This window comes from Bos javanicus, chromosome 21 (genome assembly GCF_032452875.1).
Source record: "Bos javanicus breed banteng chromosome 21, ARS-OSU_banteng_1.0, whole genome shotgun sequence".
Lineage (NCBI taxonomy): Eukaryota > Metazoa > Chordata > Mammalia > Artiodactyla > Bovidae > Bos > Bos javanicus.
This window is the reverse complement of record NC_083888.1, coordinates 40,793,749-40,806,755: the sequence shown is the minus strand read 5'-3', so window position 1 is coordinate 40,806,755 and position 13,007 is coordinate 40,793,749. Positions and strand designations below refer to the sequence as shown.

General features: G+C 36.0%; 1 protein-coding gene across 2 annotated transcripts in view; it reads right to left on the bottom strand.

The window, feature by feature from the left end:
- Window positions 1-2,391: 2,391 nt before the first annotated feature.
- The window catches only part of SCFD1 (sec1 family domain containing 1), a 112,951-nt gene continuing 102,335 nt past the window's right edge, over window positions 2,392-13,007 (bottom strand). For both annotated transcript variants that reach the window (XM_061394067.1, XM_061394068.1), the window contains 2 exons: window positions 6,459-6,527; window positions 2,392-2,611 (listed from right to left, as the gene is read on the bottom strand). In XM_061394067.1, coding sequence (XP_061250051.1) covers window positions 2,588-2,611; window positions 6,459-6,527 — 93 coding nt within the window. In that variant the 3' untranslated portion in view covers window positions 2,392-2,587. The remainder of the gene's footprint in view (window positions 2,612-6,458; window positions 6,528-13,007) is intronic.

Here is a 13,007-nt window from a genome sequence, read left to right as displayed (position 1 = left end):
CATGTAGTTATAATATTTCTGAATGTTAACTATTTAGAGTATGACTTCTCCATTTCTAAGGAGACAGGGACATTGCTTTTTCTCCTATCTTAACATCTTAATTAGCCTTGTCTTTACATAAAGGTCTCTTCTGAAGCCCTGAGTGCCAGCCACTTTGACAGATACAGTGCTATGTACTGAATGTCTCCTACAAAATCAAATGCTGAAGCCCTAACCCCCAATGTAATGGTATTTTAAAAAAACTTTTATTTTATATTGGAGTATAGTTAATACTGTTAAGTTTCAGGTGTACAGAAAATGACTCAGTTATACATTATATCTATATCTATATATAGATATAGATATATTCTTTTTCAAATTCCTTTCCCATTTAGCTTGCTATAGCAGAATCCCCTGTGCTATATATAGTAGGTCTTGTTGGTTGTCTGTTATATACTTTTTCAAAACTTCAAAAAAGTTTATTGTACTATAATTGCTTTACAATGTTAATTTCTGCTGTGCAGCGAAGTGAATCAGTTTACATGTATACATATGTCCACTCCTTTTAGCTTTCTTTCCCATTTAGGTCACCACAGAGCACTGAGTAGAGCTCCTTGTGCTGTACAGCAGACTCTCATTAGTTATCTATTTTATACATAGCAGTCTGTATCTGTGATTCTGCTTCTCCTTTGCAAATAAGTTCTTCTGTACCATTTTTCTAGATTCCATATATATAAGGCGATATTGCACCATAGTTTTCTCTTACTTCACTGTATGAGTTCCGTTTTTCTCCACACTGTCTCCAACATTTATTATTTGTAGACTTTCTGATGATGGCCATTCTAACTGGTGTGAGGTGATATCTCATTGTAGCTTTGATTTGCATTTCTCTAACAATAATGATGTTGAGCATCTTTTCATGAGCATGTCTTCTTTGAAGAAATAATCTATTTAGGTCTTCTGTCCACTTTTTGATTGGGCTTTGATGTTGAGCTGCAAGAGCTGTTTATAAAATTTGGAAATTAACCCCTTGTCAGTCACATCATTTGTAAATATTTTCTCCCATTCTGTGGGTTATCTTTTCTTTTTAAAAATCGCTTGCTTTGCTGCGCATAAAAAAGCTTTTGAGTTTAACTAGGTCCCATTTGTTTAATTTTTATTTCCATTGCTCTGGGAGAAGAAATGAAAAAGGTATTGTGTGATTTATGTCAAAAAGTGTTCTACCTATGTTTTCCTCTAAGAGTTTTATAGTATTGGGTCTTACATTTAGGTCTGGAATCCATTTTGAGTTTATTTTTGTGTATGGTGTTGAAGAATGTTCAAATTTGATTCTTTTACACATAGCTGTCCAATTTTCCCAGCACAGTTTGTTGAAGAGAATGTCCTTCCCCCAGTGTTATGGTATTTGGAGGTAGGGCTTTTGGGAGGTAACTGGGTTTGGATGATGTTATGGGGTGGAGCCCCATGATGGGATTAGTGCCTTTAAAGGGGGATGAAAGGACCAGAGTTTGCTCTCTGATCCCCACATGAGGATACATGGCTCTCTGCAAATCAGGAAGAATGTTCTCACCAGACACCAGATCTGTTGCTAACTTGATCTTAGAATTCCCAGCATTCAGAATTGGGAGAAATACCTGTTGGCTGTATAAGCTACCCAGCTTATGGTAATTTATTGTACCAGCTCAAACATACTTTAAATTTATACCCCAGGAATATGTCAATCATCTACAATTATTATTCTGGACCTTTGCTTTGGTGTGATGGCACTGACTCATGGTGGGTAGGAGTGCAGGAAGAAACAGCATCCTGATAATAAAACAAGATTTACAGAACTGTCTGTAACACTAAAGATTCCTCTTGGTGAGGCTCATTAAGAGGAAAAGCTCTCTGGCCTATGTAATAGGAACAATTGTTTCCTCTGGAGAGACAGGTTTGCTTTTATCTTACGGCTGTCCTGAGATACATGACTAATCAGCGTTCATTTTTAGTGCTGCATTTCACACAGAGAGGAAGGTGAGTACTAAATTTAACACTTACTTTTACATAATATTTAGAAGTTCTGTATTTATCTGCTCCAGATGGTTAATGTTTGACTGTGCCATTATATAAAGGAGATATAAATGATAAAATGTACACAGGTGTGCCAGAGGGAGAAGGGACATTAAAGTGGCATTTAAATCTAGAGGCAACATAGGAAACAAACTATGGAAAGGTAATTTTACAATTAAAATGAATACAAGTAGGAGATTCATGAACCGATCAAATAAGACATATATTCTTAAACTTTCACTAGCTTCAATCGTAATACATTGGTTATTATATTAGCATTTTAACATTATATTCAGACAGAGCTTTCCTTCTTTCCAAAGTACTTTCATCTCATTTGTAAAAAATAACAGATGTTCTACAATGTTAAAATTTATTTCTGAAATGCTTTATTTTTTTAATCAGTATACATTATATTAAGTATAGAATTTCCTTAAAAATTAACAAATACCTCTAAGTTTCACCGTTAGGACACTGATATGGAGAAGGAAACATCTGGCTCTTTTGACTTTTTACATTTATTCAAGTTCTAAATAGATTCTCATGTTACGGTTCTTCTGTGCTATTTTTGTCCAAGTTGTGACAGCTAAAACAAAAGATAAATCATAAGTATTACTTTTTTAATCACAAAATAAACTTCGGTGTTAATCATATTTGTAGTCACCTTAAATGCACACTTCTATCATGGTAAAATTTAGGCTGTTTCATGCACTGTATTGTATTTTAGAATAATACCTTTTCCCTCAATATTCACTAACTTAAATGTTTCAGATTTATAGATATTTAAAACTTATGGTGAAAAGATGTGTCAACATTATATAGGAGCAAATTCAAGTAATAGAAAACAAAAACAGAATTAAAAAATATTAACTCAGCATGAAAATGTAAAGAAAAACATCATGTGTGACTTCAATGATGACAATTCACTTTTCTATATATTTTAAGGTTTGTAAAAGAAATTAGAAATATATTAAATATATTTCTAAAGATCATTAAAAGGAAGGGAAAAGGATTTCAATTCTGGAAGGCTGGGTAAACTCCTATTGGACCAAGTCTCTAAGAGAGAGAAATTATAAATTTTAAACAAAACCAACTTCCTATAGGCAATGGGGAATGACGGAAAGAAGGTGAGTTTTGGCACAGAATCAACATTTGGAAGGAAGGAATAACACAGGCTGAGTTCTCTGGCTCTTAGCCTGAAGGCAGGCCACAGTTGGTACTATACTAGCTGCTAAAATGGATAGAAAACATAGTCTTTCTGGCTTGAAAAATCAGACGAAAGGGTTTGGGGGCAACGCTACTGGAAAGTGAGGGAGCCCTAAGTCTGTATATAGACTTTTCCCAAATCTATGGTAAAACCCTGAACCACTGATGAATGAGAGAGACTTGAGATTTGAGCTGTTGCCGAAGAGAGAACATTGAGTCTGACCAACACTCTAGAGAAACAATTCAGTTTTGAAAATATAACAATGTAAAGGATACAGTATAAAATTAGTAAATACAAAGACACAGGAAACCAGGGACCCAGTCTCTAGCGGGGAAGACAATGGAGATCAATAGTGAGTTGATCCATGTGTGGTAATTAATAGCCAGATTTTAAAAGCAGCTAGGACAATATCCTCAAAGAAATAGTGAAAAATAGGCTCACAATGACAGAAAAAAGGAAATCTCAGCATAAAAATGGAAACAGATACACTGTAATTAAATTATTGAAAACCAATTATTGTGTGTGTGTATATATATATATGTGAAATTAAGAGAACTCATTGCCAGCATACCCGAGCTACAATGATTGCTAGAAAGTTTTTCAGTCAACAGACAGAAATTAAAATCTGTAAGTGGGGATAAAGAGCACTAGAATTCATATCCATATAAATGCAAATGATTTATGTCTTTATTCTACACATGACTGTTTAAAGCACAAAAAACACTGTCCACTATTTTGTAAAATTAATGATGTATGTAAAATACGACAATTGCAGCATAAATGTTGATATTTATGGTTGAAGGCTTCCACATTTAATACAAGTGCCATAATAACTGGTTTATTAACAGTTAAAGGTATATATAATGTGATTTCTAGAGCAACCCTAAGTTAATAATGCAGAAATGAATTAAAGTGGAATTCTAAAAAGTGTTCAAGTCTTACAAAGAAAGGAGAAACAGAGAAAACAGTAAAATGGTAGGCCTAAATCCAATCACAGTAATAATTACATAGATGTTAAAGACCAATGCACTCCAATTAAGAGAGACTGTCAGAATGGCTGGCTGTTCATTGTGGGTTTAAAAAAAAACCCATAAGATCCAACAATATTCTAAGATACAGTATATAGTTGGATCTTGAGAGAGATATATATATACACACACACACACACAAGATATAGGCTTTAAGTATAATATGCTTGATATATAAGATATATGCTTTAAATTCACAGACAAGTTGAAAGTAAACAGATGGAAAAGTTATAAGATGCAAACAGTAAGTATAAGAAGGCTAGAGTAGCTTTATTACAGATAAAGTAGATTTCAAGACAAAGAGCATTACTAGATATGTAGAATATGGGCATAATGATAAGAGCCCACTCATCAGAATATACAACAATCAAAACTCTGTATGTACCTAATAACAGAACTTAAAAGCAAACATTGACAGAACTAAAGGAAGAGACAATTCCACAATCACAGACGGAGATTTTTAATACCTGATAGAACTAGACATAAAAAAAATCGATATAGAAGATCTAACTAATGCCATCAACTACTTTGACCAAATTAATATTTACAGCTCTTCCTTCAAGTTCTTCATATGGAGTGCCTAGCAAGATAGACTATATGTTGGTTTATAAAAGGAATTTAAATTTTCAAACAATTAACTTACATGTAAAATGTTCTATGACAACCAGGGAGTTAAATTAGAAATCAATAAGAATAAGTTATCTAGAAAAACCACAAATACTTCAAACAACAATAGATCTCTCTACAAGGGCTAAAGAATAAACCACCAGGTAAATTAAAAATATTTCAAATGATAATACAAATATATCAACATTTGTGGAATGTGTCTAAAGCAGTGTTTGGGAAGACTTTAAACTTTATGGCTGTCAAAGCTTATTTTAGAAATGAAAAACTAAAGTTAATGATTTAATAATTATCCAATATCAGATAGTAAAAGAACAAGGTAAACCCAAAGTAATCAAATAAAAAGTAGAAACCGATGAATAGAAAACTAATAGAGAAAATTAGCATTAACACCATCTAGTTCATTGAAAAGATTAACAAAATTCAGAATCTTCTAGTTAACCAAGAAAAGTTCCATTTATGATGTTCTAGAATATTTAAGACTAATTTATGGTGGGAAGACATCAAGACAATGTTTTGGGAGCAAGTTTTGACTAAAAGCAAGGACTGACTGGCAAAGGCCATAAAGGAACTCTGTGTGAACTTCTGTGCCTTGCTATGGTTTGGGTTACTCAGGTGAACAATACCTCTGACAGAGGCAGGAATGAACACTCAAGATATGTGTATTTCACTGCTGTAAATTTTACTTCCAGAGAGTAACACAACAACTAAACAAATAATGAAATCTAGTGAATGATATTGGCACTGATGTATTAAGGGGGAAGTGTACTGATATCTGTAATTTACTCTGAAATTAAGCTGGAGTAATGAACAGAATGGAAAGATGGACAGGTGCTTATAAAGCAAATGCAATAAAATGTTAGTGGGGAATGTAAATGTATTCACTGTAAATTCTCTCCAGTTTTCCTGTATGTCTGAAATTCTCATAATACCAGTGGGCTACCGCATTAAGGTTAAGAATAAAAGAACCATATGATAGTGGGTAAGAAAGTTGTGCTGGGAAAAGGTGCTAAAAACGAGCAGAGGGTACAGTTATGATTTTTATGATAGCCAAGGCAAAGGTGAGTAAATATTATTGGTCAGCCTACTAAGCCTCTGAGGCAGTTTAAGCTTTAAAAAGCTGAAGTTAATATTGGGAACAATAGTCAAAGAATGTAAAGACTTTCTACGCCTCAGCAACTGCCATCGTTGACTTTCAAGGTGAATGACATTCTGTTGTATCAATCCCCCAAGAAACAATTTCTCAGTCCAATTTGTGATACGACTGGCAAAGTCAGAAATATGGACAGTATGTCAAGGAAATGCTGGACTGAATTTTGCCTAAGCAAGGACACTACTCCAATTAAAAGTTTTCAGAATTAAATTTACCTTTTCATAGATTTGGGATAATGGAAATAACATTACACACAAGAGTTTCCTTTAGAGTTGTCCATGGCAAAACCTTACATTCTTCTAGTTCTGTGGCTTTTTGTTTCAGCTGGCTCAGATGAATAGGATTATCTTGCTCTCTTTTGAAAAATATCAATAGCAACTTAAGGTATGTTAAAGAAACAAACTAAAAAAGTACACTTTACCTGTTTTATGAACTGTGTAGCATTAAAAAGTTCACTGCAACCATATAAAATATGCTTGCCTTGTTTCCCCTGTAAAAGAATCAAACACAGAACTCACATACAAATAATAAGTAACATTTTCAATATTCCCAAGAAGAGGGGTTAAACATAACAAGACTTTTTGTTATTCTTAAAGGTTTTATTTCCCTTTAGGGTGAGTACTGGATTTTAGTGTACACCTATCTATCCTAAAATTACATGGAGTCAAGTAGTGAAATGGGCACATTTTTTCCATTCAAAATGTGTTAGGCACATTTCTAGTGCCATTTACACCGAAAAGAGAAGGAACATGATGAGTGACCCATTTCATGGGAGCAATAATTATAAAATCTTCAGCCAACATTCTATGTAGGACTGTAACTACTTGAAGAAAACATTTACAGTTTTGTTACATTGAAAGTAGAATATGGTGTGAGCAGCATGGATTGTCATTTAAGACTCATCTGTGATCATACAGTATTTATATGTTAATATACCCTATTCCTCAGAAGAAATGGAGTGGCCATCATGGTCAACAAGAGAGTCCGAAATGCAGTATTTGGATGCAGTCTCAAAAACGACAGAATGATCTCTGTCCGTTTCCAAGGCAAACCATTCAATATCATAGTAATCCAAGTCTATGCCCCAACCAGTAATGCTGAAGAAGCTGAAGTTGAACGGTTCTATGAAGACCTACAAGACCTTTTAGAATTAACACCCAAAAAAGACGTCCTTTTCATTATAGGGGACTGGAATGCAAAAGTAGGAAGTTAAGAAACACCTGGAGTAACAGGCAAATTTGGCTTTGGAATACAGAATGAAGCAGGGCAAAGACTAATAGAGTTTTGCCAAGAAAATGCACTGGTCATAACAAACACCCTCTTCCAACAACACAAGAGAAGACTCTACACATGGACATCACCAGATGGTCAACACCGAAATCAGACTGATTATATTCTTTGCAGCCAAAGATGGAGAAGCTCTATACAGTCAGCAAAAACAAGACCAGGAGCTGACTGTGGCTCAGACCATGAACTCCTTATTGCCAAATTCAGACTTAAATTGAAGAAAGTAGGGAAAACCACTAGACCATTCAGGTATGACCTAAATCAAATCCCTTATGGTTATACAGTGGAAGTGAGAAATAGATTTAAGGGACTAGATCTGATAGATAGAGTGCCTGATGAACTATGGACTGAGGTTCGTGACATTGTACTGAGGTTCGTGACATTGTACAGGAGACAGGGATCAAGACCATCCCCATGGAAAAGAAACACAAAAAAGCAAAATGGCTGTCTGGGGAGGCCTTACAAACAGCTGTGAAAAGAAGAGAAGCAAAAAGCAAAGGAGAAAAGGAAAGATATAAACATCTGAATGCAGAGTTCTAAAGAATAGCAAGAAGAGATAAGAAAGCCTTCCTCAGCGATCAATGCAAAGAAATAGAGGAAAACAACAGAATGGGAAAGACTAGAGATCTCTTCATGAAAATGAGAGATACCAAGGGAACATTTCATGCAAAGATGGGCTCGATAAAGGACAGAAATGGTATGGACCTAACAGAAGCAGAAGATATTAAGAGGAGGTGGCAAGAATACACAGAAGAACTGTACAAAAAGATCTTCACGACCCAGATAATCACGATGGTGTCATCACTGACCTAGAGCCAGACATCCTGGAATGTGAAGTCAAGAGGGCCTTAGAAAGCATCACTACGAACAAAGCTAGTGGAGGTGATGGAATTCCAGTTGAGCTATTTCAAATCCTAAAGATGATGCTGTGAAAGTGCTACACTCAATATGCCAGCAAATTTGGAAAACTCAGCAGTAGCCACAGGACTGGAAAAGGTCAGTTTTCATTCCAATCCCAAAGAAAGGCAATGCCAAAGAATGCTCAAACTATCGCACAATTACACTCATCTCACACGCTAGTAAAGTAATGCTCAAAATTCTCCAAGCCAGGCTTCAGCAATATGTGAACTGTGAACTTCCTGATGTTCAAGCTGGTTTTAGAAAAGGCAGAGGAACCAGAGATCAAATTGCCAACATCCGCTGGATCATGGAAAAAGCAAGAGAGTTCCAGAAAAGCATCTATTTCTGCTTTATTGACTATGCCAAAGCCTTTGACTGTGTGGATCACAATGAACTGTGGAAAATTCTTAAAGAGATATGAATACCAGACCACCCTATCTGCCTCTTGAGAAATTTGTATGCAGGTCAGGAAGCAACGGTTAGAACTGGACATGGAACAACAGACTGGTTCCAAATAGGAAAAGGAGTTCATTAAGGCTGTATATTGTCACCCTGTTTATTTAACTTATATGCAGAGTACATCATGAGAAATGCTGGACTGGAAGAAACACAGGCTGGAATCAAGACTGCCGGGAGAAATATCAATAATCTCAGATATGCAGATGACACCACCCTTATGGCAGAAAGTGAAGAGGAACTCAAAAGCCTCTTGATGAAAGTGAAAGTGGAGAGTGAGAAAGTTGGCTTAAAGCTCAACATTCAGAAAACGAAGATCATGGCATCCGGTCCCATCACTTCATGGGAAACAGATGAGGAAACAGTGTCAGACTTTATCTTTCTGGGCTCCAAAATCACTACAGATGGTGACTGCAGCCATGAAATTAAAAGACGCTTACTCCTTGGAAGGAAAGTTATGTCCAACCCAGATAGCATGTTCAAAAGCAGAGACATTACTTTGCCAACGAAGGTCCGTCTAGTCAAGGCTATGGTTTTTCCTGTGGTCATGTATGGATGTGAGAGTTGGACTGTGAAGAAGGCTGAGTGCCAAAGATTTGATGCTTTTGAACTGTGGTGTTGGAGAAGACTGTTGAGAGTCCCTTGGACTGCAAGGAGATCCAACCAGTCCATTCTGAAGGAGATCAGCCCTGGGATTTCTTTGGAAGGAATGATGCTAAAGCTGAAAGTCCAGTACTTTGGCCACCTCATGCGAAGAGTTGACTCATTGGAAAAGACTCTGATGCTGGGAGGGATTGGGGGCAGGAGGAGAAGGGGATGACAGAGGATGAGATGGCTGGATGGCATCACTGACTCGATGGACGTGAGTCTGAGTGAACTCTGGGAGTTGGTGATGGACAGGGAGGCCTGGCGTGCTGCGATTCATGGGGTCGCAAAGAGTTGGACACGACTGAACTGAGCTGAGCTGAGCTGTTCTGATCTGATACCCTATTCCATTCTGTAACTATGAATTTCATCCTTAATCTTGACAGAATGTTGGCACCCAGTAACATGCAGTCAAAACTCTTTGACTAGAGAATTTTGGTAAGTTCTTAATGCTGAAATTCTTATATGTATTGTGAACTTGAAGGCAAATTTGTAAGTTTTATTTTGTAATGTACAAACCAAATGTGGTTAATCAAGGAACCAAAAGAATTACGGCTTTGCAATACAAGAGAAGGACTTTTCTTTGGGATATATTGAACTGAGTAAACATCGCTGAGAGAACAAGCAAAGCAAAAGTCACATCTCACCTTTTCTTCAAAATGAGATGGTATGTGTAGCCATTAAATAGGGCCATATAACTGGGATTCTTGAGGCTATGCTCACATGAGGGCAGGAGTACATAAGGAAACATTAGACACATTTCATTTTCAATTGTGAACCACCAGGATACCCTGGTCTCAGGGGAGCGCCAGTCCTGCCCAAGGAGGGATCTTATATTCCTCTCTGGTCACACAGCTACAGTCAGGCTGTATGACCAGCTTTAACAGCAGAAACAAGAAAACATGATAGCAACCAAGTGAAATCATCAATCTATGTTTTCCATTAAAGAACACTCACAAACTAGTAGAAGTTGCCCCCTGGTCTATCTTGGACCCTAGCACATGCCTATTTTAAACACTAGTTAAAACATTTCATTCAGGGTTGGCCAAACATCAGCACCAGGGTATCATTAACTAGCTGAGATTAATCTTGTGCTTATGTAAGTATATTCTCTCTCCATCCTTGATCAAGCTTTCTTAATTGTAATTATTTGTCACCATTTTTCATCCTTTATAGCATTTACAGAATATAAAAACAAAGATAAACACAAAACTCTAATCTTCTGTGTCATCTAGTGAGGTATAGTTATAATTAACACTGCAGTTTAGTTTTAATAAGTTTTACACTGAAATATTACTATGTACAAATTTGATATTTCTTCTTTCCATAGAGGGATGGTGTGGGGAGGGAGGAGGGAGGAGGGTTCAGGATGGGGAACACATGTATGCCTGTGGCGGATTCATTTTGATATTTGGCAAAACTAATACAATTATGTAAAGTTTAAAAATAAAATTAAAAAAAAAATAAAAACTGAACTTTTTGAATGTACCAATACCTTGATTCAATGCAACAGTTAATTATTAACTAAATCTAGCTTATTCCCTAGCCAATCACCTTCCAACAAAAGAACAACTGGTCACTGATATCAGTATTATCAAACATCTTGTTAAAATCAATCCAATTAATTTTATCGAATACATCAATGTTATACCAAATAGCAGTTACATTATAAGTCAGACTAACATTATTACCAAATAAATCAGCTAGAATTCTTATAGTATTTTCTTTGCCTTCCCAACAAAAATGGTACTTGCTCATTTTGTGAATGGGTATAAATCAAGTGCCATATTAGGTAATTCTCAATTACAAGTCTCTCAGAGCCATAGACATAAGTTTTGTTTCATACTACAAGGCTGTATTACATAGGCATGAGGCAGGCAGGCGGTCACAGACCTACTAGAGTGCTCAGTTTCCCCTAAATGGGGCTGAAATGATAGAAAAATGAACATTATGCAGAACAAAGGAAACAGTAAGACCAAATGGGATTAAAAAAAAAACAAAAATTCTCATGATAATTAGACTATATGGCTTAGTAGCTACTAAACATTAATGGCTCTATTAAAAACCCATTGGAAACCTTAAATTTAACAGTGAAAGGCAGGATGCTTTGCCCCCTAAAATCAGGAAGAAGATAAAAAAGTCTGCTCTGGACTCTTCTATTGTTATTGGGGGCTCTAGCCAGGGTGGGTAGGCAAGAAAAAGGAAAACACATCCCGAAAGGATAAGGAAGATGCTTATTCACAGATAACATGATATTGTTTATAGAAAATCTTAAAAATCCATTAAAAAACTATCAGAAATAATAAATGAGTTTAATAGGGTTGCAAGACATAAGATCAATATACAAAAACTAATCAGATTTCTATATAATTGCAATGAACAACCCAAAAATGAAATGAAGACAAGACAATTCCTCTGAATCTGTTTGGACAGTTTCTTCTTTTCACCTGTGTGTAAACTGGGATTAATGGTTTCTGCATCTGTACTAACCAGTGGATAACAGAGTCTTATAAACTCTCACTCAGCCACCTACTCCCTGTGACTGGGAATGAAGAATGGGAAGTGCAGCAGTCATACCGCTGCCACTGTGGATCAGAGTCATGCTGAAGCTGATGGTCTCCTAAACCAGGGGCCAAATTCTGGGTAAGAATTACGGACACATGGAAAGATGGAGAAGTTTTGATCCTCAGAAATGGAGCCAATAGGTAAGTATTAATAATTAAAAAAGCTAACATTATCATGGTACCCTGCAAAAGGTTGGGAGCAAGAGAATGAGACTCTTAGCTATATTTACAGATGCCCACAACACCTGCAGAAACAGCCTCCTTTATTTGAAGCTGAAGGCCCAAAATGGATTCTGGTAGGTTTATGAAAGATTTAATCTAGACTTATGTGCTATATCTCGATGATGTTACCCAGAATAATTCTAATACTTCCTTTTGTTTTACATATTCTCATTTTACAGGTTTTATATATTCTAGAGGACCGCTTCTGGGAGGCAAAATTAGGATATTGTTGCTGCTCAGATGTGTACAGAAGAATCTGTTCAACACAAGAGCCAAAGACCACTGTGTAAATATGAACCCAAGTGATCATCTGTTAAGAATATACCTGATATAGAGACATAAAACACCTGTTACATGGCTGATGGGTCAAGTGTCATGTGCCCTACTATCTGTACACCATGTTTTGGTGAGTGAAAGGCATTAACAAGTTAAAACAAAACATTTTGTAAACTGAAACCAAGTAAAGGATAACTTGGTGGGCTTACATATCTACCACTGATAACCCTGAAGTTCTGGTGGAGGTGACTGATTGGGGAAAGAACTAAACTTAGTTAACAATTAATTGTTACATTTATTCAATTTATTAATACATTTCACAAAAATTAAAATTTCTGTGGTAGTGAGGGGTAAGTTACGAGGTTTACGCATGATTAAAAACAAGTTTACACTGGACTATTTGGTAAACTGCAAAGTTTCTTTAAAGTTACACCTGCATTTCAGTCACTACACTACACAAATGATTATTATTTTTTTGTTTTTATCCCTGTTTTTCTGGTCTGTAATGTGTAAAAAAAAAAAAAATGCAGAAGGAATGCTGATAAGTGTAATTAAGAAAAGTTACCCAAGGATGGGATTTAAGTATAGGATTAATTTCAGCTGGTCTGTTGCAACCCTGT